Consider the following 27986-nt stretch of genomic DNA (forward strand, 5'->3'; position numbering starts at 1 on the left):
GATCAAGGTGTTAAAAAGACAAAAGCACAGCAAGGAGATAAGGTTCAAAACTGCCAAGTGTGCCTTTAAAACTAAACAGTCATCTCCTTCCTGCAGGATGTTAACGTAAAAATGTGGTTTTAACAGTTAAATGTTCTTATGGGAATTTTTGTAGCCATACACAGACATGTCTGCATTAGCTGTGCCTTACTGGTCTTTAATCTACTGAATTCTTGCTTGTTTGCAGGAGCAAAGTAATAATTATTTTCTTTAAAATTCCTACCAAGTGGTCCTGATTTTTTCTTCACTCTCTCCCAGTTGAAGTGTAAATGACAGCAGTCTCATGTTTTTGTTTGGGACTAACCCAAACCCACGGTATTTATCTGACTCTTTTAGATCATCTGAAGCGATAACCATAAACGACAGCAGGCTTAAAAACACGCAACAGTTATTTTGATTTGACACACAAAAAATACGCCAAAATTCTCTGAGTTAAAGTCAGAAATTTTCAAGAATATTTGGATATTTTCCAAGATATTGGAGGAACGCAGAAATGTTCTTCTTCCCTCTGGCTGTCAGAGCAGGGGTGGGGGTGGGTGGCTGCCGGTCCGCTGCCACGTGTTTGGCCAGTCCGCCCCTGGATAAGAGTCACAATTTATTGCTTTTTATTTTGACTTGTGGTCCAACTTAAATGACCCGGATAGGGCCAGACTTTCACAGGTATGTTGAACATCCTTTTCCCAGAGGCTACTTACACTTCTTCAGGTGGTCTGGTTAAACCCAGTTTACAGCCTAACAAATTAAACTATTGTTGCTTAAACAGCTCTAAATGAATGAAAATGTCAGACCTTTCGGTGGTGGTGGTGGTGGTGGGGGGGGCAGTCTGAATGTAAGGGTAGGTGTCATGACCACAGGTACATTGTAATAATACAGGTGTGGTATAATACAGTACAGATTAGCCGTGGTGGGAAGTATATATGAAGTGAGGTATAAATACAGCTATGAACTGGAAAAGGGTTCAGCTGATTAGTGAGAATTTGTTCAAATATTTGCTGCAAATCAAAAGAAAAACTCAATTATTCCACATCACTAAAAATGTGTGAAAATCTAAAAGCTATCATTTGGATCAGTCCTCTACCAACAGTTCAGCACTGAACAGAAATCAAATGTTAATATAACATTTTAGATGACTAATTGGACTTTAAATACGGTAACCACATTTCTGGTTAGAACACCTTTTAGTAGCAGGTTAGTTTTCTACATATGTACACACTACTGGCAGGAAGGAGCAGCATTTAGGAAACCACCACAGCTCTGAAATCCACGGATAAGTGGTGTCATTTTTCATAAATGCTGAAGTCCGAAAACATTTCCTCAAATTATTAGTTTTGCCAAACACAATTGAGAGATTAGAGCCCAACTAAGCCTTTTCAGTAGATGCAGAAGCTGTTTGGAGAGAAAGAGGCAACAAAAGAAAATGAAAGGTGGTGTGTGAAGCTTAGAAAACAGTTGGACTGAAGGAGATGCTGCGCGTCATCTGGACTTCCTGCAGTGGATGCTTGATTTCCGGCTGCCAGAGAGATGAAAGATTTGCTTTTGTTTGTTTTTCCTGTGAGCACACCTGACATTTAACAGCAAGTGTGTATAGAGCCAAGCAAAACTAAAACCACAACCTGTGCACCCTCAGTGTAGACAAGTGTCTTTTTTAGTGTCTGATGTAAATGTGCAGTAGAACACCGCAACCTGCTGGGGGCACCGGGTGCCTTAGAGGGCTGTGAGGCGACCGGTGAGCGCTGCCTGGAGCTCTGAGGGGAGGAAGACCCCCAGCTCTGTGATGATCCCCCCTGTGATGAGCTGATGAGGGGTCACGTCAAAGGCCGGGTTCCACACCTCAATGCCTGCAAGAAAAGAACGGTTATTAAAGAATACACACACACACACACACACACACACACACACACACACACACACACACACACACACACACACACACACACACACACACACACACACACACACACACACACACACACACACACACACACACACACACACACACCTCGGACTTCAGTGCACGTTTCAGTGTGACTCAAAACCCCAAACTGATCAAATACAGAACTAAAATTCATTTCTGTTCTCTTTTGAAACATATTTATACACATTTAAAGGTGCATTATGTAATACTGAAGTAATACTGTCATCTTGTGGTCAAATGTGGGTACTCGAATGACCTTCTGACACAGTGATGCAGGGGACTGTTCTGTTCTGGTTCTGCTGGACCTGACTGCAGCCTTTCACACTGTTGACCAGACATGTCCAAAGTAAAGCTCGGGGGCCATTTCCGGCCATCTAAGCGATTCTGTACGGCTCTGAATTTCTAGGATGATTAACTTTGTCTCTTCAATAGGATGTTGATATATTTATGTTCATGGGCATCACAGAGAAAGCCCACGCCTGGTTTGAATCGTACCTCACAGGACAATCATTCAGTGTATCTTGGCTTGGACAATCCTGTACTGTGCACAATCTTGCCACAGGAGTCCCCCGGGACTCTGTACTAGGACCTCTTCTCTTTGCCATATACACCACCTCACTGGGTGAGATCATTCGATCACATGGCTTCTCCTACCACTGCTTACAGACGACACCCAGCTCTATCTGTCATTTCCACCGGACGACCACACTGTCTCTGCACGAATATCAAACTGTCTCTCTGACATATCAAAATGGATGAAATCCCACCATCTCCAACTCAATCTCCCTAAAACTGAACTACTTGTCATCCCAGCAAAACCATCCATACAGCACAATATCTCAATCAAAAAGGACTTCCTATCTCTGGCTCCTTCAAATGGTCCAGAATGCAGCGGCGCGTCTGGTCTTCAATCAGCCAAAAAGAGCACACGTCACCCCTCTGTTCATTGAGCTCCACTGGCTACCGCTAGCAGCACGCATCAAATTCAAATTGCTAACACTAGCATACAAAGTCAGAGATGGTACCGCTCCCATCTACCTGAATCCTCTTGCAAAGGCTTACGTCTCGGCCCGGCTGCTCCGGTCATCACAGGATCGTCGGCTAGCAGTGCCTACACCACGCTCAGGACCATCCAGGTTCCTCTCATGCATCGTTCCACAAATGTGGAATGACCTTCCAAGCACTACCAGAACAGGAACTTCCTTTTCATTTTTCAAGAAACTCCTGAAGACCCTGCTCTTCAGAGAGCATCTTCTAAACTAGCACCCTCCCGGCACCCGTCCCCCTCTCTACTGTCCACTCCTTTGTTCCCTCCTCTCCATGACTGATGTCAAGTTGTTGTTATTGTTGTTGTTAGCCTCAAGGGCAACATGCCGATTATCACTTGTAAGTCGCTTTAGACAAAAGCGTCTGCTAAATACATAAACATATTAAGATATTTCTGAACAGGTAATAAAATAAATAGCCACCTAACCCTAAACTTATGTACCAAATCTCCATTTCAGTGTCTTCACTTTCTTGATTTTGCTTTTATTTGTAAAAATAAATAAATAAAAATGCTGTCCAATTTTTTTAGTTCAAGCCCTTTTTTTGTCCTTGTTCTTACCTGGGGCAGCGATAGGAACCCCGTTTATGCTGGTGAGCTCCTCTGGAGGGCGCACTTCTATGATGATGTCCCTGCCACTCTCCAGGCTCAGGTCGCACGATGTGCTGGGCGCAGCTATGTAGAAAGGGATCCCATGATGCTTAGCAGCAATGGCCAGTTGGTATGTGCCCACCTTGTTGGCTGTGTCACCATTGGCAACCACCCTATCAGCACCTACAACCACGGCTGCAGAACAACACAAGAAGTAAAGTTTGGATAAAGATAAAGAAAAGAGATATGACGCTATTCAAAAACACACCTGTGATGTCCATTTCTCTCATGGTGAGGGCGGCCATGCTGTCTGTAATAAGGGTAGCAGGTATTCCCTCAGCGACCATCTCATACGCTGTCAATCTGGACCCCTGGTTGTATGGCCTTGTTTCCGTGCAGTAAACACGCTTCAGCCTGCCCAGAGTGTACAGGCTTCTCACCACGCCTGCATACAGAGCAGCGTCACAGTCAGTCAGAGGACTAAAAAATCTTCACAATCTGCCTCCATTCAGATCCTGAGCTTCTGTCTCACCCAGCGCGGTCCCGTATCCAGCCGTGGCCAGTGAGCCGGTGTTGCAATGTGTGAGGATAGTCACAGAGTCCCTTGGGACGCCTGAGAGGATATGCTGGGCTCCGTAGTTACCAATCTTCTTGTTGTCATTGACGTCACGCTCCAGCATGTCTTCGATCCAGGCAATTACACTGGGGGGGGGGGGGGGATGGGAATCAGAATGAGAGGAGGCCTTTAGGTTGGTTTCCATTATTGGAACTTCATGGTAAAATCATAGAAACTTCCCAACATGCGCGTGTCTCCACTTACTGGGCCAGCCGAACAGCTGTTTTCTGGGCCATTTTCAGGAACTTTCCGAGTACCTGATCAGGGGTAGTTACTCGGAATGACCCAGTGGAGTAACTGAGCAGAACATTTATTAAACTCATGCTGATTGGTTGAAACTCAGTAGGAAATTACAACAGCAGACATTGACCAAACAACCGGCCGAATTTACTCTGAAGTTCCACCAATAGAAACACGCCTTGTAGCCCATTTTACAAAACACACCGTACCGGCAAATCAGCGTAGTATTACCGCAACAGTGTGTCTTATAAACGTGCCATGCCGGCATGGCGTTGCGCTAAGTTTGCGGTATTCGTTCCGTCTCGCTTGGTAGTAATACTGTGGTCATGTTCTGTCATAAAAATGGCTGTTGCGCCATGGTAGGACCACCACACCAATACGGCGTTTGACCCCCTTTCACCTCCAGAACCGCCTTAATTCTACGTGGCGTTGATTCAATAAGATGCTGAAAGCATCTTTAGAAATGTTGGCCCATATTGACAGGATAGCACCTTGCGGTTGATGGAGATGTGTGGGATGCACATCCAGGGCACGAAGCTCCCGTTCCACCACATCCCAAAGATGCTCTATCGGGTTCAGATCTGGTGACTGTGGGGGCCGTTGTAGTACAGTGAACTCATCGTCATGTTCAAGAAACCAATTAGAAATGACAAGCTTTATGACATGGTGCATTATCCTGCTGGAAGTAGCCATCAGAGGATGGGTACATGGTGGTCATGAAGGGATAGACATGGTCAGGAACAATGCTCTGACTCTACCATTTGAATGTCTCAACAGAAATCCAGACTCTTCAGACCAGACAACATTTTTCCAGTCTTCAACTGTCCAGTTTTGGTGAGCTGGTGCAAATTGTAGCCTCTTTTCCTCATTTGTAGTGGAGATGAGTGGTACCCAGCGGGGTCTTCTGCTGTTGTAGCCAATCCGCCTCATGGTTGTGTGTGTTGTGGCTTCACCAATGCTTTGCTGCATTCCTCGGTTGTAACGAGTGCTTATTTCAGTCAAACTTGCTCTTATATCAGCTTGTCAAATTCAATTCTTAACCAGAAAATATATTTTCTGTCATAATCAACCCTAAATAATGTTAAGATTTTCTCATATGCTATGCCAGCGTGGACTTTGAACTCCCAAATATTTGCTCTAAAAGACGTCATATATATTTCATATCATACATCCTCGCCCAGCAATAATTAGTCCAGAGAATGTTTTCCTCACGCCGCTGACACAGATGAGTCAGGATTCTGAGAGGAGCGTTCAAATGAAGTTATGTTCGATTTCCCATCAGATCCTGAATCAACAGCACTGCTGTTGCAGAGACAAGGTTATTGATCAGTTTGATCAATAATGGCCTTTTAAGTCAGTCAAAAGAAAAAATTTCATACAATCAACAGCAACAATGTGTCTGCAAAATGACTCAAAGCAACTCAGCTCAGTCTTTACTTGTGTAGCGCTTTACAGGCACAAACGTAACCCCCAAGTGCTGTACAGAAAACAAATACATAAACAGAAGTAAAGATAAACACCCCTCGTCAGAAATCCAGCATAGGCTGGATAGCATTAACCACTTTATTTGAGCGGAATAACGTTATAAGCATTTAGCCTGAACATTTTTTACTTCCACTGTTCATCTAGCAAACTGAAGCAGCTTTTATTTTAGTACTAAGTGTCACCATACGTGCATTTTTTATGAGTGCTTTTTAGTCCCCTTTGGCATCAAAGCACGTGTTCCAGACGTGTATTTTGGCGGCCATTACACAAGGCAAGGCAGCTTTATTTCTATAGCACACAGAGGCAACTCAACGTGCTTTCCATTAGCAAGAACATTCAAACCAACGTGACAGAAAACAAAATTTAAAATGAAACAGAAACAAAGTTGAAGGGTGAGCAGCTACAGTGCAGAAGGTGCAGCATGAGAACATTAATTTAACTCATTCACTGCCAATGACGACTAAAGTCATCATTTTAGATCCAACTGTTCACTGCCAATGACGACTAAAGTCATCATTTGCATTTTTTTACAGTTTGAGCATCAGAACGAGCCCCCGCGCTGAGAGAACAAACATCTCAGCCCTGAAGCCGATCTTCATCCGCATACGTCACAGATCACATGATCAGGAAGCAGACCATCCATGTGTTTGGAGATCGTTTTGGGCCGTTCCTGTAAAAAAAGTGAGGCGCGAACCGGAAAAGTGTTTGCCGATCACAATTCAACAACGAATTATGAAAGAACGGATAACGCTCGAAACACACGAATTCTTCCTGATGTAAGAGGCGAGACTCCTCTTTGTTTTGGAATCGACATCATCCTAGCGTGCAACGTTCTGTGACTTAAAAAAACTGTAAAAACGGTGAGAAACGCTGGCAGCGAAGGCCGTTAGCGATCAGGAAACGGCTGGCAGTGAACGAGTTAAAGACTGATGAAAACATGAATGTTTTCCATTTTGATGGAAACGTTTCTACAGCTGTGGCCCATCTGAGGTCACGAGGAAGCTGATTCCATCTGTGTGCAGCATAGTAGCTAAAAGCAGCTTCACCATGTTTGGTTCTGACCCGGTTCTACCAGCTGACCTCTTCCTAAGGACCTCCTGCTGGGCTACAGGAAGGATATCTGACATGTATTCTGGCCCCATGATATTGAGTGATTTATAAACTAGTAGTAGCACTTTGAAACAGATTCTGTAGTTTACTGGTAACCAGTGTAGAGACCTAAGAACAGGAGTGATGTGTTCGGTTCTCTTGGTTCTTGTTAAGACTAGCAGCAGCGTTCTGAACAAGCTGCAGCTGCTTCACAGCTTTTTGGGAAGACCAGTTAGGTGACCATTGCAATAGTCCAGCCTGCTGGAGATGAACACATGAATGAGTTTCTCTAAGTCTGGTCTGGACATGAGACCTCTGAGTCGTGATGTTTGATGCAGATGATAAAACGCTGATCTAGTTCTAGCCTTAATGTGAGCAGTGAAGCTCAGGTCTGAATCAGTTATGACACAAAGATTTCTTTTATTCATGTCTTTTTTATTTTAGAAAAATAGACCTGACATTTCAAAACAACGTGAATTTTCTCAAGTTTTCCCCCAAGAACAAACCCCAGAATGCCAACCCTGAACAGGAAAGGAAATTAGAGAAAAAAAAAGGATGGGGGGTGGGGGGGGGGGGGGTGCTACTCAGAAACAATAGTTGTGGATTTCTCAACGAATGTCAAAAAAGTTTGCCAAGCTTTATAGAATTTGTTTACAGAACCACGGACAGTGTATCTGACTTTTTCAAGATCCATGCATAACAGTATCTCGTATCCAGTGGACATGAGAGGGAGGAAAAAGAGTCCTTCCACTTCAGCAGAACAGCTCTTCTGGCCAGTAAGGTGAACAAGGATAGGATTCTTAGTTTGGAATGTGGTACGGTCAGATCTGGGGCAACACCAAATATAGCAGAGACGGGGTTTGGCTCCACCTGACACTGCAGAACTTCAGAGACTGGACCGAAAACTGATCTCCAAAAGTTAGCCAGGGAGGGGCACGACCAGTACATATGTAGTAAAGAGCCAGGAGCACCCCTAAAATGTTCACAAGTTGGGTCTATGTTTGGGTATAGACGTACCAACTTGGACTTAGACAGGTGCACACGGTGGACCACCTTAAATTGCACTAGTGCATGCCGAGCACCAAGGGCGTAGGAACGAATTTAATATTGGGGGTGGGGGGGGGGGGGGGGACATTTTGGAAAACTAACAAATCTGTTGTAGGCCAATATATACTGTAGGTCAACCTCACTGAAGTAAATGACAATTAATGATCATTTCTGATTCGAGCGTGTCACTGAGTGTTTCATGCAGGCTGAACATGAACATAGTCTCCTACCACTATCTTCGGCATTAGCTTCTGATAGAAAATCTGATAGATGGTGAAACTCTAGGATTAGAAAAGCCTGACAGATGTGACTCAAGGCGTAAGGGAAAGCCCAGAAAGACAAGAAAATAACTTTTATAGCCCAGTTCACTAACATTCTGGGTTTTTTTTTTTGATCGGGAACCCATGAGCCAGCCAGAAGGGGAGGAGACTTGGGCTCCCCATTAGCCAGATCCAGGTGATTACCGGCCAACGTGGACGTTTTAATTATAAAAAGCTGTTTATGTGTCACTACTGTTTTATTTTTATTTAATAATATGAATGTAGGATATATTATCTTATTCATATGAGTAGAGATGTGTAAACAGATTTAATACAAGACTAAAGCTGTGAATATTCAAACTGAATTGATCTGACTCTCATCAGAATATTTTAAACTACATCAGCCAACAATGCTGACCAACAATCAGAAAAGTCTGTTTGTTTCTGACAGAATAAAAAAAGAAATTATTCACTTACAACAGCAGCTGGAACTACATTCATTTTCAGATGGACAAAAGAAAAAACAGTGGCCAAAATAGCAGTTTAAATGTGCCAGAATGCAGTTTAACACTTATTTTTCTAATATTTCTAAGGAAGCATTTGTTTTATTCTTAAGCCGTACTGCCCAGCCCTACTTGTTGGGATTAAATACATTCAACTGTGTTCACTTATCACATCCAAATCTTCCTCTCATCAGCCACCTAAAATCATATCACTCTTCACTGTAGCACCTCAGCAGGTCTGGCTCTCCCCGTCTCACCCTCAGCAGGTCTGGCGTTCCCCGTCTCACCCTCAGCAGGTCTGGCTCTCCCCGTCTCACCCTCAGCAGGTCTGGCTCTCCCCGTCTCACCCTCAGCAGGTCTGGCTCTCCCCGTCTCACCCTCAGCAGGTCTGGCTCTCCCCGTCTCACCCTCAGCAGGTCTGGCGTTCCCCGTCTCACCCTCAGCAGGTCTGGCTCTCCCAGTCTCACCCTCAGCAGGTCTGGCTCTCCCCGTCTCACCCTCAGCAGGTCTGGCGTTCCCCGTCTCACCCTCAGCAGGTCTGGCTCTCCCAGTCTCACCCTCAGCAGGTCTGGCTCTCCCCGTCTCACCCTCAGCAGGTCTGGCTCTCCCCGTCTCACCCTCAGCAGGTCTGGCTCTCCCCGTCTCACCCTCAGCAGGTCTGGCTCTCCCCGTCTCACCCTCAGCAGGTCTGACTCTCCCCGTCTCACCCTCAGCAGGTCTGGCTCTCCCCGTCTCACCCTCAGCAGGTCTGGCTCTCCCCGTCTCACCCTCAGCAGGTCTGGCTCTCCCCGTCTCACCCTCAGCAGGTCTGGCTCTCCCCATCTCGCCCTCAGCAGGTCTGGCTCTCCCCGTCTCACCCTCAGCAGGTCTGGCTCTCCCTGTCTCGCCCTCAGCAGGTTCCTGCTGAACTTCATCTGATCTCTAATATAAAAACAGTGGACATGAATAAGGAGTAAAAACACTGTTGGACGACTAGTGCAACATTAAAATCATGGTTGTTATAGTATTATTTAGTCGTGTTCACTTGTTTTCATGCTCGAATCTTCCTCTCATCAACAACCATCTAAAATCTCACTCTTCATTGTAGCACCTACCTGCACCTCAGCAGGTCTGGTTCTCCCTGTCTCACCCTCAGCAGGTCTGGCGCTGCCTGTCTCACCCTCAGCAGGTCTGGTTCTCCCTGTCTCACCCTCAGCAGGTCTGGCGCTGCCTGTCTCACCCTCAGCAGGTCTGGTTCTCCCTGTCTCACCCTCAGCAGGTCTGGCGCTGCCTGTCTCACCCTCAGCAGGTCTGGTTCTCCCTGTCTCACCCTCAGCAGGTCTGGCGCTGCCTGTCTCACCCTCAGCAGGTCTGGTTCTCCCTGTCTCACCCTCAGCAGGTCTGGCGCTGCCTGTCTCACCTTCTTCATAATTTTCCTGCTGAACTTCCTCTGATCTCTTACATGAAAAAAGTGACATGAATAAGGTTTCAAAATAAAATGTGAGGATAATGTCACAAACAGGACTTCTAGGCGCAACTAAGGTGTTGAGAGGATCCGTTTTGGTGGCCTGAGGGTCGGGTCTCTGCTTTTTGCAGCCTTCTCAGTAACGTTCCTTATGGAACGATCTCCCTCTGGCAGTGAAGCTAGCTCCTTCTCTACAGGAGTTTAAGTCTCACCTGAAAACTCGCTTTTATCTACTAGCTTTCCCCCTAACCCTAACCCTGGCTTTTGTATTTTTACCTTCTGTACTGTATGGTTCTTAATTACTTTTACTTTTCTATTTACTTTTTCATCAATGTTACTCTCTTATCTGCTGTGTTGTTTTTACGTGCTGCTCAGCTCCTCGGGCCTCCGATAAGGTGGTGGTATGTGCTATATAAGTAAACCTGATTGACTGATTGGTTTAAACTGTTCAGAACCCAAATCCAGGCTCCGTCTCGTTGGGAGTAATTAAAGTCACGGAGATAACGGCTCTGGTGTTAAACGGGTTTATCCGTTTCTCTTTGCAACAATCTTCACTAAACGGTTGAAAGGCGGGGCTCGCACTGACCCGATATTTCCCGTATTTGACCGTTTGTTTGGACGGAGAGACCTCCAGCCTGTTGGTCGTTTAGGAAGAATTACCCCGACGTGTGCAGGTGGCTGACATTTTAATCATTATGCACACAGAGGAGGTAGATAATTCCCATCAGAACATCTGAGCTGGACCCCGCCCAACGCAGCTCGCTGTCAGCTCGTACGTAAGGTGGAGAGGAGCTTGGAGCGCGTGGGTCACCGGCAGCAGCAGAACCAGAACCACGCAGGAAGATTCCTCTCACTGAAGCGAGTGTTCTCCTAACCCCGTCTCTCAGAGAGACGTGTCACTTAGAAAATGTCCCTGATGATGAAGCTTTGGCTGAATAGCGCTGGTTCCTGTTTCCAGTGTGGCGACGCCTCCATGAGCCTGTCTGAGTCCAGAAGCTCACATCCTCTTCAGCTCAGAAAGCTCCTATAGAGGCCCGTCACCTCAGGTCTTTATCCTTTTGTTTAGGTTATAAACAAGACGATCTATACTCTTAGAATTGGCATGCAGATAAAAAATGAATGCAGAAAACTAAAACACATTTTTATTAAATATTCATTCATTATTTTATAAACACAGGGAGCCGCGGGTTGCCGACCCCTGAACTTTTTCTGCAGCAATGACATGTTATTTTTCTAATTTGCACCTTTGCACCTGATAATGAGCAACTTTTCCCAGGAAACACCTGTGTGCATCAGCGTTACAGCAGCAGCTCGTTTTAGACGCTCCACCATGTTTAAGTCGGGTTTAAATCAAAATTATATTAAACTAATATAGATTTTAATATAAGCATTCAGAAAGTAATCATAAAATTGACTTAATGCTTTGAGTCACCACTGTTCAAGATGGCCACTACTGCTAACTAACTTTGACTCAGTCGGCGTTGCAGACATTGAGCAGATGTTCGTGCGTTAGTGCCAGAGTCATTCAGAACCATGGACGTAATTTTCACTTGAGAAGTGGGGGGGACACGGGGGGGGGGGGGGGGGGGATCTTTACAGTATGCTCTAATGGGAAACAGGTTTCAACACAAACGGCTGTTTTCCACTTGGTCTCAGAGCTCAACCACTGTCAATTTAATATAGCGTAATATTGTTTTTGGATGGTAAAAAGTACAGGGGTCAGAACTTGATTTTGGAAAAAGTGGGGGGGACATGTCCCCCCTGTCCCCCCCAAAAATTACGTCCATGTTCAGAACGCACTGCCTGCTAATACAGTGAAATATGCCCGTTATGGAGAACCGAGTAAAAACTACTGGAACTCCACAGGTTTAACACTCAGGTCTGAAAACATTAGCCGCGGTCTTTTCTGTGAACAGCTAAACTGTCTTCGCTCCTCTGCTGTCAGCCTGTTGCTTCGTTTTTACAAGAAACTCCTGTTTAGGAACCAAAAGGACTCGTCTACACAAATCCGGCGAGTCTATGTGAGAACGCTGTAGATGCTCACCTTTCTCTGAGCTGCTCCGAGTTTTTCTCCATACTCTCATTTTCCGCAAACTCCATCAGCTCGCGTGCAGCACGGCCCATGTTGACGGCAGTGGGCCTGGCAGAAGTCAGATGACACAGAGACTCCCTAATGAAGGTAACAGGGTCATCACCCCCAGCACCCGCTCGCAGCTCCACAGCCAGGCTGAGGCAGCCCACGATGGCGATGGCAGGGGCTCCTCGAACCTGTGAGGTGACGGTGAGGAAGCCACGTATTATTTTACTGGCCAAAACCAAAAAATGACAAAACCAAGGTCGAAATCCTAAAAGCAAAACATCGAAATAAAAGATTGTGTGAGTAATTAAAGCCACAGCATGTATAACTACAATGTGTGCTAGCCTTACTAAAACCAAGGCGTTTCAATAAATCAATAAAAACCATGAGAATATTTATTTAGCACTGACATGACAACAATGCACAATATAAACTAAAACTCTAAATGAAACGTTTGACTTGACCCCACTCATTTACATTAAGTAATAAACTGTAAATAAAAAGAATCAATAATAAATGTACACAGCCTGTGAGATTAGGTACGTTCTCCAATAAAAACAGTGTTAAACGACTACGTACCACAAAAGACATCTCTGCACACCTACAACATAACCGTTACCATAGCAACAAGCACACCACTAACGTGGACGTAGGCTACAAAGTGGCTACTTCTGGACCATGGGTCCCCAGAACAACAAAGATGAGTCAACGGGGCTACAAAAGCTCCTTCTTAATCCCATTTGTTTCGAGCCATAGATTTCACATTTGATGCCCGTGAGTTCACATCAGAAAACCAGAGTAATCCCTAAAGAGACCCACGTCTGTCTTTTAAGCCTTAAGGACCCAAGCCCTTTTGAAATAGAAAACAGATTGGGAAAAAATACATCAAAATGTAGAAAAACATTCATTAGAATACGAGAAGTTTAATAATGTTCAATCTACGTACGTATAGGATTTCACCTGGAGTTGTTAAACTTGAATATTACTCCAGAAGCAAATTTGCAGATGTTTGAAATGGGATGCGACACCAGTGTGACCATGGGTCCTTAAGGGTTATTTGCATGTAAACTTGTTAGTCTGGCTGAAGGAGGCGAACTGGTTGAAACCGAGCTGAAGCACCCAGGTAATGCAGCAGTAATCAGATTACATTCTGCATGTAAACGAGTCAGAAAACTAAACCGGTAGGACGCTCGCATACGGGAAGTGACGGGACCGCAGACGCAGTCTTCTGACAAGACCATCGTCACAAAGCAACACGTGTAACAGCATAAAGCAGGACAGGACGTCCCAAAATACTGCTGCAGCGTTGTTGTGCATTCGCTAATAAGATCGACCTGGAACCACTTAGATGTCGGTCTGAGCGCATGGAATGTTAAAGACATATTCTGATGCCATGAAAACGCTCGTTTTTGAACGGGGGGGGGGGGGGGGGGATGTTGTTTTAGGTTTCATGTGAAAATAAGTCCAGAACTACAAATGTGCATCATCAAAGTGATGCTATCGAACCAGAAAAACAGGGAAAATGGCTGTAAGTTCAGCGAACTTCAAATCCTTCCTTCAGGAGGAAAGAACCACCATAAATCTGGTCATGTGGTGAGTAGCAGCTACGCTAGGGGGAGGAGACTCTGTGGTGACGTCACATATGTGACGCGCCGACGTCTGATTTGTAGTCATGCTGATTACAAACTTTTACAAGCTGATTAATCTCAAAGTACGTGGCAGGTGTGGTCGAAACACCATCATTACTTTTCATTTAAATAGAAGTACAAGGTGTGTGAGTTAAGGCATAAAGTGGATTAGAAAATAGCTCTTTTCGCCCCGTTGACCTGAACTCATTTCATTCTCATCCCTTCTTTCCACCAGACGTGAAATTTATTTCAGTTTTCAATTCAGTTTATTTAAAAAGCACCAAATCAAGGACCTTCACTCAGAAAACATCCCAGTACAGGTCAGGTCATTAAGCCAATCAGCAACAAGTTTCCTATATAAGAAGCCCAGCAGGTCGCATCGAGTAGTCTTTACAGCAATCCTCATACTAAGCAAGCATGCAGCGACAGTGGAGAGGAAAACTCCCTTTTAACACAAAAGCGGCATGTAACAAAACAGAGCTTTACACACACGCCTCCTTCCAACTGAGAGCACTTCTGACGTCAAACGAGAGGGAAAGGGTTTCACAGCTCATCCTGTGAGGTCACAAAATAACGTGAGAAATTATTCCCCTAAAATCCATTTATCGCTCTGCTGTGGTCGGTTGGGGTGCAGGCAGCTCTGACCAAGACCGAGACTGAACAAGCTAGTTAAAACACTAGCTGGGTTCTTGGCTGCCAACAAGGGCAGCAGGTCGCCCTTGAGGCTAACAACAAACACTACCAGGCAATCCTAGGTGGCAGTGACGCAGCATGATGAATCAAGGAGAGGAGGGAACAAGGAGTGGACGGTGGGGGTGGGGGTGGGGGGGGTGCAGGGAGGGTGCTAGTTTAGAAGATGCTCTCTGAAGAGCAGGGTCTTCAGGAGTTTCTTGAAAATTGAAAAGGAAGCCCCTGTTCTGGTAGTGCTTGGTAGGCCATTCCACATTTGTGGAACGATACACGAGAAGAGTCTGGATTGTCCTGAGCGTGGTGTAGGCACTGCTAGCCGACGATCCTGTGATGACCGGAGCAGCCAGCCCGAGATGTAAGCCTTTGCAAGAGGATTCAGGTAGATGGGAGCCGTACCATCCAGGACTTTGTATGCTAGTGTTAGCAATTTGAATTTGATGCGTGCTGCTAGCGGTAGCCAGTGGAGCTCAATGAACAGAGGGGTGACGTGTGCTCTTTTTGGCTGATTGAAGACCAGACGCGCTGGACCATTTGAAGAGGTCTCACAGTACAGCCTGGAGGACCAGTTAGAAGGGCATTGCAGTAATCGAGGGGGGAGATGACAGTAGATTGCACCAGGAGCTGGGTGGCATACTGTATACACAATAACAGAAATACTCAGTATGTGTTCAATACTTGTGCAATACCGCACATACATCGTATGTCTCTGTTCCCTACAGTATGCTGTATAGTTCTAGAAGTTTCCTTTAATTTGTTGTTTTTAGAGGTCAAAGGTTACAATAATAGCTTACTGGCTTTGAGGGGATTTTTCAGAACAACAGTGGTAATAAAACAGCATTACCAAAAGGGAAAAACCTTACTTTTGAAATCTCTACGAATGTATTATTTCTATGAAGGAAAGAGCAGGTATCTACCACAGGTGGAAGCATGATGAACAAGAACGGGGTTCACCCGACGGCCTATTCTGGCTGTGTTGTTTCCATGATTTAGATCTGCAGTTTGGGGTCATTTTGGTGGCTGAATTTTTGGTGCATCCAGAGAGACCTTTAAATCTTTTTCTATCACATTTGAGTTACTGAGCGAAGACCTATCACCAAAATGGATCTAAATTAGATTATTTATCTCCCTGCTTTGGGCACACTGCTTCATTAACGTTGTAAAATAGTCAAATTCTCCTCAGATCTAAGTGAAATAATCCTGAAAAGTGCCCTCTCCTGCTGCTGATTCAAACAGTGAGAGTTGCATGAGCTGGGCACGCCAGAGTGCTCCACAAGACCAGAACGTGAACAAAAGCCCTGGCAAGGGTCATTAATAATTCATTCATAATCTCTCCCAAAGAAAATCGGAGGAGGGGTGTTGGTGGGTGGATGTAGCTCAAACACAAGCTACATCCATACCGCACCATCATGTGGAAAATATGAATGGAGGCAGCTTTAGGATGGGGCAGCTCCAGGTGCACCCAAACAAAAACCCACGGAGGCCGACGGCGACGGCAGCAGCACAAAAGAGCCGACCGAGCACATGCACAAACGGGGTGGGGGTGCAGAGAGGACGTACCTTCATGGTCTTGATGGCCTCGTAGGCGTCCTGCACGGAGCGGACGTCATCGTAAACGGTCTGGTGAGGCAGCAGCAGCTGGTTGAGGATCTGCAGGGACCCGGTCCGGTAGCGGATCGCTTCCAGCGTCATGACCGAGGAATTAGGTGAGAGAGGGGGAGGGAGAGAGAAGGAGGGTGGGGGGTTGAGGAGGACAGATCGGTGTTGGAGGAGGAAACGCACGCGCGCGCACACACTTATTCACTCTCTCGCGCACACACGTTCAGCCGGAGGGGATCCACGTTGGAGGGACAGCGGCCTGGCTGTCTGTATAACCGGGACACGTCACAGAGAACGGAGGCAGCCTGGCAGGAGCTGGAGGAGGAGCGAAATAAAAAGCAGACGGGAGAAGGTCCGCTCCTGGTGTCGGAGGAGGAGAAAAAAGAGGAGTCAGGCTGGAAAACCTTCACACGCCGACAGAGAAGCAGGAAGGCAGACGGAACCACGTGTTCATGTTAGCAGGAAGACCTCAGCTCCCTGACCACGCCCCCGTCCTGACCACGCCCCCATGTCTAGGACGTTAGCATATAACACACAGCTGCTGCATCCTGACCACGCCCCCGTCTAAGACATTAGCTTAAAACAAAAAGCTGCTGCGTTCTGACCACGCCCCCATGTCTAGGACGTTAGCATAAAACACAGCTGCTGCATCCTGACCACGCCCCCTTGTCTAGGATGTTAGCATAACATCCAAGGTGTATCCTGACCACGCCCCCTTGTCTAGGACATTAGCATAAAACACAGCTGCTGCATCATGACCACGCCCCCTGGCTAGGATATTAGCATAACATCTAAGGTGCATCCTGACCACGCCCCCTGGCTAGGATATTAGCATAACATGGTAGGTGCATCCTGACCACGCCCCCTGGCTAGGATATTAGCATAACATCTAAGGTGCATCCTGACCACGCCCCCTGGCTAGGATATTAGCATAACATCGTAGGTGCATCCTGACCACGCCCCCTGGCTAGGATATTAGCATAACATCTAAGGTGCATCCTGACCACGCCCCCTGGCTAGGACGTTAGCATAAAACCCACAGCTGCTGCACCCTCAGGTTCCTACTTACTTCAGTGCATTCTAATAAAAGGAATTATTTTTTTATAGGGCAATAACAGCACAGAGTCAGCCTTTTCCACCCTTTTCTTTTGAAACCAAACACATTTATAATAAAGTCTAAACAACCAGGCAGGTGTCAGCACACCTGCACACTTTCTCACTTTGTGCTGCACAATCACGACTGGCTCTTAGAAACTGATGGCTGCTGCAAATAAATATTAATTTAAACCAACTGATTATCTCTTCATGGATAAGATTAAAACATAGAAAATAAGAATTTCTACAACAGAGGAAAGAAAAACAAAGAACCATTTACTTGTTTAAGTCAGGCGTGTGTTGTACAATGCAGGAGAGGCGTGCAAATCACCAGCAGGACACATCTGAACAATCTTCTGTCCTAGCAGACTGAATGCTGATGAGCTTGTTGCCATGGCAACATGGTAGCTTCAGAGGCCATGACGGTATTTGAGGAGTGATGCTAGTTTGGGACAACACGTTTTTTGTTGATGTGCATGAGTACATGAAGCCACTACAGTTGTTCCTGAGTTAGAAACTTTTTTCTATCCAAATTTCCTACATTTTGCGCATAATTTCAGATTTTAGTTGTCAATGAGATGAAGAAGTTTGCAGAATTTGATTATGCCATCAGTCCAGGACCTCTACTGTTTGTTTTCAGGTCTGAAGTAGGATTGACATAGTGCACTTTGCTGCAACAATTTTCTGTCAAAAGCTTCTGTTTGCTTTTATTTTTTGGGGTTTGTTGTTTTCAGGCTGTATTATTTAAGCATAAGCTGTTTAGACGGTTAGGGCCTGAAAACTTATCTGAATGTGGGTGAGTGACCAACAACAGTTAAATGTACGATCACGTTAGTTTACGGAGTTTCGGCAGAAAGAGCCGTGGTAAAAGTTGCTAAGAAGAATCATGAGTTTTATTCTCCCATCTCAGGCATCAAGTGGGCTTCATTTATTTCTGCGCTGGCGTGAAAATCTACAGGAAAAAAAGCATAAAATGTGTAGAGTCTACATTAATTTTAGTCAAAGTTACACTTTTTAAAATTCTTCTTTTCAGATTGATCAGCATTTAAACTGCATTACTGCACCAGTGATGTGCATCAATGTGGAGTTACTGGGATTAAAATCAAGTTTTTAAGGGACTGAAACAAGTGAAAATCTGTGATTGTTACAAGAGTATAAAATTACACTCAAACACAAGAGAAAACAGAAATAGAAACGTATAAACACACTTCAACAGCCATGTCCAAAAGTAAAAAGGACCCAATAAGTAACAGTTGTTTTTTTATTATTCTGTCCACATAACAATCTTTGCCTTAGTGCCAGAAAATACCCTCTAAAAACAACAATAATATTAATGAATCCGTTAAATCATTTCCAGATGATGTGGCTTTCATGTGAAACGAAGAGGTGGTAATCACAGACTTGTTTGGTCAGATTACATCTGTGTACATCCTGTTACCTCATGCCACAAAAATTAACTGGTTTTCAGCTCTGAATGCTCAAATCTGGTCTCAAAAATAGGACACAGAGAAGGGGTTTGTGACAGCGAAGAATGAGCAATTATCCACAAAGCAGAGACGGAGCAAGGAGGCCTCCTGTGGACCGACTCCTCAGCATCCGCTGTGCTGCTGAACTTCTCAGTAGGAGGCAGTCTGGGTTTTGCAAACTTCACCTGCAGCAAGTATCTGCGGCAGGAGCAGCGCCTCAACAGCCGAATAAACCTAATATTGAGGAATAATCTCTGAGATTATGCAAAGAAATTACTGTAAAGAAAGTAAACGATGAAGGAGAAACAGAAATCCCGTCTTGAAGCTTTTTGCTAACTCTTCTTGTCAACCCCTAAAAGGACTCGACGTCTGGATCCAGTCATCTCCTTGACAACATAAAAACTAATCCTGCATTATGGGATGTTGGTTCTGGCACCCTGAAGGCATGTTTTTTATTCCCATATCACAATACTCCAAATGGAGCAGATTACTGTAATCTGGGAACACTGGAGCAGACAGATTAGAATAAGCTCATTACACATGAGACACGAGAACGGGTTAAAACCACCTCAGTTAAACACACCTTAGAACACACACACACACGCACACGCACGCATGCACACACACACACAACCTTTAAATTATTCTTTTCTACCATAAATCTGATGTAGTGTATGAAGTGCAAAAGGCCGACGTGTCCCTCATAACCATGTTGTTACCATCCGAGTGAGTCTGTAGTTGCAGGTTCACGGAGCGATGCGGGCAGCTGGAAAGCCACGAGCAGGCTGCTTCATGCAGCTAAAACATCTTTCTGAGGCCGCTGTAGCATCCGAGTAAGAGGACGTGTGTGTGAGAGAGACAGAGAGAGACAGAGAGAGAGACAGAGACAGAAACAGAGAGAGAGAGAGACAGAGAGAGAGAGAGACAGAGACAGAGAAAGACAGAGACAGAGACAGAGAGAGACAGAGAGAGACATAGACAGAGAGACAGAGACAGAGAGACAGAGACAGAGAGAGAGACAGAGAGAGAGAGACAGAGACAGAAACAGAGAGAGAGAGAGACAGAGAGAGAGAGAGACAGAGACAGAGAGAGAGAGACAGAGAGAGAGACAGAGAGACAAAGACAGAGAGAGAGAGAGACAGAGAGAGACATAGACAGAGAGACAGAGAGAGAGAGACAGAGAGAGACATAGACAGAGAGACAGAGACAGAGACAGAGAGAGAGAGAGAGAGAGAGAGAGAGAGAGAGAGAGAGAGAGAGAGAGAGAGAGAGAGAGAGAGAGAGAGAGAGAGAGAGAGAGAGAGAGAGAGAGAGAGAGAGAGAGAGAGAGAGAGATAACAGTACTCCAGCCAAGCCTCGCTCCATTCCATTCTTCTCTCATCCGGTGCGTTTTCTTTTCAAAGATTCGAGCTGGATGAGAGAAAAATTCCCACAATGTCCCGTTTAGTAAAAACACAAAGGTTTCTAAATGACGGGGCAATTACTGCAGTGGGACATTTTACCTCGTTTTCCACCATCTTCAACCTGCCCAGAGTATCTTTAGCAGCATCCTGTGTCACAGGGAAGCACAGACGTGTCAGAAGAAACAAACAAGTCGTCAGACGCCGACCCGAGCTGCAGGCTCACCCTATTGCCTTGGCTGGAGAATTTCTTCACAGACTCAGAAAGCCCTTGGACGAGGCGCCGTAGCACATTTTCATATTCTGTTGAGAAAGAAAACAGTTAAATTCACACGGATCAATCGTATTCTCAGACGTGCACGTGTGCTCGTCGAGGTCAGGGATGCTGGAACATGAACTGGTCTGCAAAGGCACCGATACGGATTCAAACGAACACATTTTAAATATTGTGGGTTTTCAGGAATCGGCCCAGAGTAAAAGCTATACATGCTGGCTAAACCCGTCGTTTTGCTGTTAGAGTTCCAGTTTAAATGTGAAACTCTGACCTCACAGAGTCTGAGAAACTCAGAGAAAATCCGGTAAAGATGGTTATATAAGGGAAAGTCAATGTGTGCACCAGTTTGAAGGCATTCAGACAAAAGGTGGATGACTCATTAGATATACTCAGTGTATCGAGTATGGATGCAGCATTTTAGAGTGCTAGAGCGTCCAAGCCCTTAGAGCCATGCGTTGAGGTGAGCCCGACTACATCTAGTCAGAACCTCGCACACCAGCTCAGGCTCTTCCCCCACCAGAGAGGTGACGTTCCATGTACCGAGAGCCAGCTCCAGTAGCTACCACGGTTCCCGACCCCTTTGGCCCCTCCCACATGTGGTGAGCCAATAAGAAGGGGGACCCATGTTTCCTGTTCGGGCTGTGCCCGGCCTGGCTTCATGGGTGAAAGTCTGGCCACCAGGCTCTCACCGATGTGCCCCACCTCCAGGCCTGGCTCCAGAGGGAGGTCCTGATGACCCGCGTCCGTGCGAGGGACCACCATTTCCCTTTGAGGTGGTCATCATAAGCGGTCTTTGGGTTGCTCTTTGACCCCTAATCACCCTGATCATGACACTGACATTCCAACAAAGTCTTACTTTACTGTTGTTACTAAACGGCTGGATGCAGTCAAACTTCCTCCAGTAAACAAAGACAAGACTGAAGTTATTGTCTTTGGGTATCAGAAGGACAGGATGGAGGTTGCTGCTCAGCTGGACTCCAGGGGAATAAAGACCCAGGTTAGAAATCTTGGTGTCATAACTGATTCAGACCTGAGCTTCTCTGGACACACACAGGATTCGGCCATCGGGGGGGTGGGGGGTCCCTCACTCCGTCTCACAGCGCTCCTCCGCGAGAGCAGGGGTGGTGTGTGTGTGTGTGTGTGGGGGGGGGGGGGGTTGCACACGTTCCGCTGCTGTTTCTCACTAGTATCAGCAGATGGAGGGCTCTAGTTTTGTTGCGCCGTTGGTGTCAGCGGACACGGTAGGGTCGGGGAAGGGGGGGGGGGGGGGGCATGAAGCTTAGCCTGGCGGGTAGCCAAGCAAAACCTGGCGGGCTGCCAGGCTTATAAAGCGCTGGGGGAAACCTCGACATATTAAGGCTATAACTAAATCAGTGTTTTACCACCTTCATCAAACAAGAGTCAGAGGTCTCATGTCCAGACCAGACTTAAAGAAACTCATTCATGTGTTCATCTACAGCAGGCTGGACTACTGCAATGGTCACCTAACTGGTCTTCCCAAAAGCTGTGAAGCAGCTGCAGCTTGTTCAGAATGCTGCTGCTAGAGTCTTAACAAGAACTAAGAGAACGGCGCACATCACTCCTGTTCTTAGATCCCTACACTGGTTACCAGTAAACTACAGAACAGACTTCAAAGTGCTACTACTAGTTTATAAGTCACTCAGTGGCATGGGACCAGAATACATGTCCGGTCTAATTCCTGTATAAACACCCAACAGGGCTCTGAGATCCCTGGGAAACAATCAGCTGGTAGAACCTCGGGTCAGAACCAAACATGGTGGAGATACATTTAGTTACTATGCTGCTCACATGTGGAATCAGCTTCCCCATGACCCCAGATCTGCCCCAACCCTAGTGTTGTTTAAAACTAAAACCCTCGTGTACTCATCAGCATTTACATGAAGTGTTACTGATGCTGCACCATCTCCTCTGTAATCTGTGATGTAATAGCTCAACCTTGATTCTGTCTTTTCCTTTTAGCTCTGAATTATAATTTTGTCTGTGTATATTTGTAATTTGTGTTCTCGTGTTTGTTGTTGTTGTTTTTGTTGTGCCATTTCATGCTAATTGTAAAGCTCATTGAATTGCCTGTGTTTGAAATGTGCTCTATAAATAAAGCTGCCTTGCCATGCCGCCAGTGGATGGTGACCAGTTGCCAAGTAGCAGAAAGCAGTTCAACAAGATGTTGATTGGCTGTTTTGTGGGAAAGCAGCATTTCCTGGACATGTTTTATATATATATATATATATATATATATATATATATATATATATATATAACTTCTCTCGCGCTCTCAGTAGACAGACAATATTTATGGATGTTTTCCTCATATTATTTACATACACCAATAACAATCCTAGGGGTTTAAAGGCTACAAACAAAGACAATATAAGTCAGAGGTGAAGGTTTAGGCATTTAACAAAAAATGTAATGAATGATCATCAGGCTGCTGTAAAATCTAATCTCCGGTCCAGACAGAACGATCATCTCTTCTGTCTCATGGCTAGCAGCAGCTGGGTTGTTGTTTGATTCCAACATCATGCCCACTTTCAACCCTCCTCGTTTTCACATTTTTTTTCTTGTGTTTGCCCACGATCTAAATTTCCATTTAGTGTCGGAAAATGTTCTCTTTTTTTTTCTCCTTTGTCTGAGCTAATGGTGACGCGTAGCGCCCCTCGCGGCAGTGATGCGCCTCGCGGCAGAGATGCGCCTCCAGATTGTGATGACTGGTGTTTGATATTTTGCTCGTCCCTTGTGAGGGTATGGCACTGTTGAAGCAGCTCTGCGACCCAAAGTGTACCAGAACCGCTCACAGCGAATGAGCAAACATGCGTCAGCATGGCTCGCCGGCCATTTCCCTATTAACACACGTCGGTCGTTTATTTTTTTGCACACAATGACAAGGATTGCCAATAAAGCGTGTTTATGTCAAATTAAACTGATAAAATATTGATTTCTTTTTTTTCATTCGTCTTCCTCATCCAGCCTCCATAAATCTGTTTGTATCCACCTACAGCATTCCCGAAGGACAACAGACATCAATAACAGCACCAAAGTCTGGCGTGTTGTGTAAAAACTGCAATTTTTAGGTCCAACGTTTTGCTACCAGACATACAATGTGAGCAGATCGCATCAAAGAACTGTTTTTTTAATTCTATGTTGGTAAATGGTCTGTGTTTGATATAGCACTTTCTATGGTTCTACAACCAGCTCAGTGGCCTAGTGGTGGAGTGTCCGCCCTGAGACTGGGAGATCAGCGTACGATTCCCGGTCGGGTCATACCAAACGCGTTTAAAAATGGGACCCAATGCCTCCCTGCTTGACTCTCGGCATTAAGGGTTGGATTGGGGGGTTAAACCACAAAATGGTTCCCGAGCGTGTCCGTGTCTGCAGCTCACTGCTCCCCCAGGGGATGGGTCGGATGCAGAGAACAAATTTCGCGCACACATCAGTGTGAGAGACAACTGATGGGACTTTGACTTTAACTTTATCTGCTCTGCGGGGAGGTCGTACAGATTGAGCCGAAGCTGAATGCTACAGTGTCTGCCCAGCTTTAGTCAATAGTAAACTGCAGCTGACATGCCAGCGCTGCACTCTGCTTCCAGCACATTTCTTGCATGTTTTAGATCATTAACACAGCCGATTTGTGTCATTTATTTAGTGCTGAATCACTCCTGTACACACTAATGAAGGCTGGGAGTCATTCCAGGTGTTGGATTGAGGTGTCAAAAATACAAACATAAGTTTAACCACAGTTAATTACTTATGGACTCCAGGGGGTGCTAAATGCAAGCTAAAACAGCTTCATTTCACTTTGTTCAAAGTGACTCATCATGTGCAACAAGAGATGAAATATCCAGCTCTTAGTATTTATTTGCGGCATCATATTTCATTAGGACCAAAAACAAATGGTTTAAATGTTGCGTCTGAACCTCGGAGGTGTTACCTGTCAGCAGAGCCGGAGAGGCCCTTTCCAGCTGTGCTTTCTGCCACTGGAGGCTGTGTATGACGTCTTTGTGCTGATTGATGAGATCAGGTGGGGGATCCTGATGGTTCTTTCTGTATTCTGAGAGCTACAAGATGATCACAGTGAGCGATAAGACCTCATTACCTTGTGATTAGAAGCATCAGAAATGGCAAAGCCGTTGATGAGAGATACCTTCCTCTCCAGTCGCTCCCGGTCATAGTTGAGGAGGCTGAAGCTGTAGAGTCTGTACACCGGAGGAGAGCTGTTGGAGTGACTGCCTCTGCTGGCTGCTTCATGTCTGGGTTTAGATCGAGGTGATGGAGCCTTTTTTATAACAAACATAAAGAGGCGTCATTGAACTGAAGATGGACCCATCACACGTCTTACAGACACGAGCAGAGTGATTAGAGCTGTTCTACAAAGGGAGGAGATAATCACAGATTTCAGTAATGGAGCTGCAGCGTGTTTAAACATGACCTGATTGCTCCAATATCCATGTTTCTCCCAGTGATTAGGACCGTCTGAGAGCATGGAAAAGCACCTGAGCCAACGGCTTTTTAGCAACGTCATTATTGTAGAAGCAGGATGACGACAAGCGTCAGTGGTCAAAACATCACATTCCAACCCCAGTTCAACTCCTTCAGTGGCCTGAACTTTAAAATCTGAGCTGATCGGAGGTAAACGGGGCTGAACACTTGCCTCAGCGCTGCTCTCTCAGTCCGCTAAGCGAAGTCTCCTTAGGCACATTTTTCTAACTGGAAGTGTGGTTAAGCAAGACTCAACCCATGGTGTGACTCGCTCTTTAAACACAAACATCTAGAATTGAATCCTGAATCTAACAGAGAGCCGATGAAATAATGAGACCGACCCATGTGGGTTACAGAAGACCGTCTTTTCAGCTGCAGAAAACGCCCTCCGGCACGGAGATAGAGGCGCTGTTTCTCTTGTCTGGAAACCCATGTTTCGATGTCCAGACAGGCTGGAGTTGGTACAGCCTTCACACACTCTAGTTTTCCAACATGAACACAATCCAACACTAGTAAACACCAGCAAGGGCATCAGTTTGTTTTCAGAATTGCTGGGGACAATAACCATACACTTGAGTGGGGTTTAAAAATTGCTGGGGACAATAAAGTAGGCTAGCACAAGGGTCGGCGGCTCTTCCATCCATCTGATGTGGCTCTCTGTGCTTGTAAAATAATGAATGGATATTTAAATAAAATGCTTTATATTTTACTGCATTAATTTTACATCTGTATGCCAATTCTAAATGTAAAGATTGTCTGCGTAAACCTGAACAGTTCCAACCCGGTCTTACTGTGAGACCGGGTTGACACGTCACGCTTGTGCGTAATCATATGCGCTTCCTGAGCTGGAGGATGTCCGATTCTGGGCTTCTCCTCAGACAGGTTTCTGGATGCGTCGCCACATTGGAGACAGGAACAAGCACTATTCAGCCAAAGTTTCATAATCAGGTGTGGCAGTGAGTGTCCTGTCACAGTGTCCCGATAGATCATGCGTCCTGGCTACTTGGCCAAGGGGTTGTCCCTTTGGCTGACTGGTTAGAGCGTATGACTCTCACCCGGGAGTCTGGGGATCGAATCCCGCTCGGGCCCTCGTTTCTCCACCTTGCCACATATTGACGGATAAACTCAAGGATGTTGGTTGTTTTGAAAGAATTACCCCGACGCACACTGATGCGCATGGATGAGCTGACATTTTAATCGTTAACGCACATCGCAGAGGTAACTTGATTCCCATCAGAACATCAGAGCTTTAAACTGGACACTGTGTTCAGCGCGGCTCGGAGCGCACACGGTGGACAGTGGGCTGAAGATCTGTAGAGGGGTTCGCAGCGCAGCGCAGAACCACGGTGCATGCGATAAGATTTCCTCCCACTGAAGCGTTCTGGAAACCCGGTCTCTCTGAGGGATGTGTCACTTGGAAAAATGTTCTTTTTATGAAATTATGAAATTTTGGCTGAACAGCGCTTGTTCCCGTCTCTAATATGGAGACGCATGACGCATCCAGTCTGAGGCAGAATCGCCTCTTCAGCTCATAAAGCACCTGTAGGGACATTTGATTACGCACAAAGTTTATGTGGAGCAGAAGCGGTCGGGCCACGGCAGGTGAAACGTTCCTAGCCTACATGAAGTGAAACTGTTTAATTGTAACATTAATATGTTACTGGACACGCTGGTCTGGTTGGTTAGACCAGTGTTTGAAGTGGAAAACACACACACACACACACACACACACACACACACACACACACACACACACACACACACACACACACACACACACACACACACACACACACACACACACACACACACACACACCAATTAAAATAATGCTGATAGCGTGGACTAGAAGACAGGTGATGGTTTGATGATCAGGCTGCTGTAAAATGTAATCTCCATCCACATCCAGACAGAATTATACTCTATTCTTTCTCTAGTTGCTCTGCTCTTGTCTGGGCTGACGTAGCTGACGGAGCGCGCCTAACTAGCGGCTGATGCACATTTTACGCATTTGGAGAGGTGGGCTGGATGCTAATTGCTTTTACTGGAAGATGGTCCACTTAACGCACGGGTGTAGACTACATATTAATGACAAATGAAAGAAAATTAAACTGGGAGTTTTTACTTCATATTTTAGAAATAAAAATGATGGGGGAAAACATTTATGAAGTCTTTTTAAACTAAATTTTCTAGCGCGTCCTGCCTGCTTCACTAAGTCACTGCTTATTAGGGTCCGTCCAAAATTACCGTGGCCCACCCAAAAATGAAAACCTGGCGCCGTGCCTGTTATAAACCTCTGCAAATTATTGTGCTTCATATTATCAAACTCAGACTTTGTACAGCTAATGTCAAGATGTAAAATTATGAATTCAGTCGAGCTCTTCCGTCCCTCCCTCTCCTGCTCTCCTTGAAACCCGACATCGGCGGTCAGAAGAAGGAGGTGAAGAAGGAGATGAGGCAAACAGAGTGAGTGCGACCTAAAGAAACCAGACTGGTGTGGAGGTGAGCAAAACAGCTGGAAAAGTGTGGGTGTTGTATCCCCCACGGGTGCGACGCCCATGCGAGCGACCGGTACCGGCTGCTGTCACCTGGTTGTGAGCAGCTCTCTGCTGTCTGAGGGTAGGCCCCGCCCACAACGCCGCGGCTGCTGCGGTGTTTTCTTTACCGTGGGAAATGGGTAATAATGGCTCTTTGATGGGAACAGGTTGCCAACCCCTGGTATAAGATCTGAGCTGGTAAAACAAAAATCCTCATCAGCAGGCTTTTTTGAAAGTGGGGGGGACACAGCTGCCAATCACAAATTTTGCCGGGGACATGTCCCCGGCGTCCCCGATAAAATGACACCTATGAACACCAGTGTTGGGAAAGTTACTTAAAATTAGTAACGTAGTTACATTACTAGTTACTTCTTTCAAGAGTAACGTTTGTCTTGACGACAGAGGATAAATGACCAAGTTTTAGACTAATCAGAGGAACCATGCTCTCAGGGGCA

General features: G+C 45.7%; 2 protein-coding genes across 3 annotated transcripts in view; both read right to left on the minus strand.

The window, feature by feature from the left end:
* Positions 1-462: 462 nt before the first annotated feature.
* mri1 (methylthioribose-1-phosphate isomerase 1) lies at positions 463-16588 on the minus strand. Its single transcript, XM_054743997.2, has 7 exons — positions 16227-16588; positions 12319-12542; positions 4123-4292; positions 3859-4035; positions 3561-3785; positions 1723-1877; positions 463-616 (listed from the first exon to the last, which is right to left on the minus strand). Exons 1-6 carry the CDS (start codon positions 16356-16358, stop codon positions 1744-1746), a joined length of 1062 nt encoding a protein of 353 aa, XP_054599972.1. The 5' UTR covers positions 16359-16588; the 3' UTR covers positions 463-616; positions 1723-1743.
* A 3489-nt stretch (positions 16589-20077) lies between these two features.
* cc2d1a (coiled-coil and C2 domain containing 1A) overlaps positions 20078-27986 on the minus strand; it is a 42871-nt gene continuing 34962 nt past the window's right edge. For both annotated transcript variants that reach the window (XM_054743995.2, XM_054743994.2), the window contains exons 24-28: positions 24660-24791; positions 24447-24573; positions 20453-20529; positions 20329-20376; positions 20078-20236 (exon numbers count right to left, since the gene is read on the minus strand). In XM_054743995.2, the coding sequence (XP_054599970.2) occupies positions 20204-20236; positions 20329-20376; positions 20453-20529; positions 24447-24573; positions 24660-24791 (417 nt within the window). In that variant the 3' untranslated portion in view covers positions 20078-20203. The remainder of the gene's footprint in view (positions 20237-20328; positions 20377-20452; positions 20530-24446; positions 24574-24659; positions 24792-27986) is intronic.

The sequence above is a fragment of the Nothobranchius furzeri genome, chromosome 6, assembly GCF_043380555.1.
Source record: "Nothobranchius furzeri strain GRZ-AD chromosome 6, NfurGRZ-RIMD1, whole genome shotgun sequence".
Classification (NCBI taxonomy): Eukaryota; Metazoa; Chordata; class Actinopteri; order Cyprinodontiformes; family Nothobranchiidae; genus Nothobranchius; species Nothobranchius furzeri.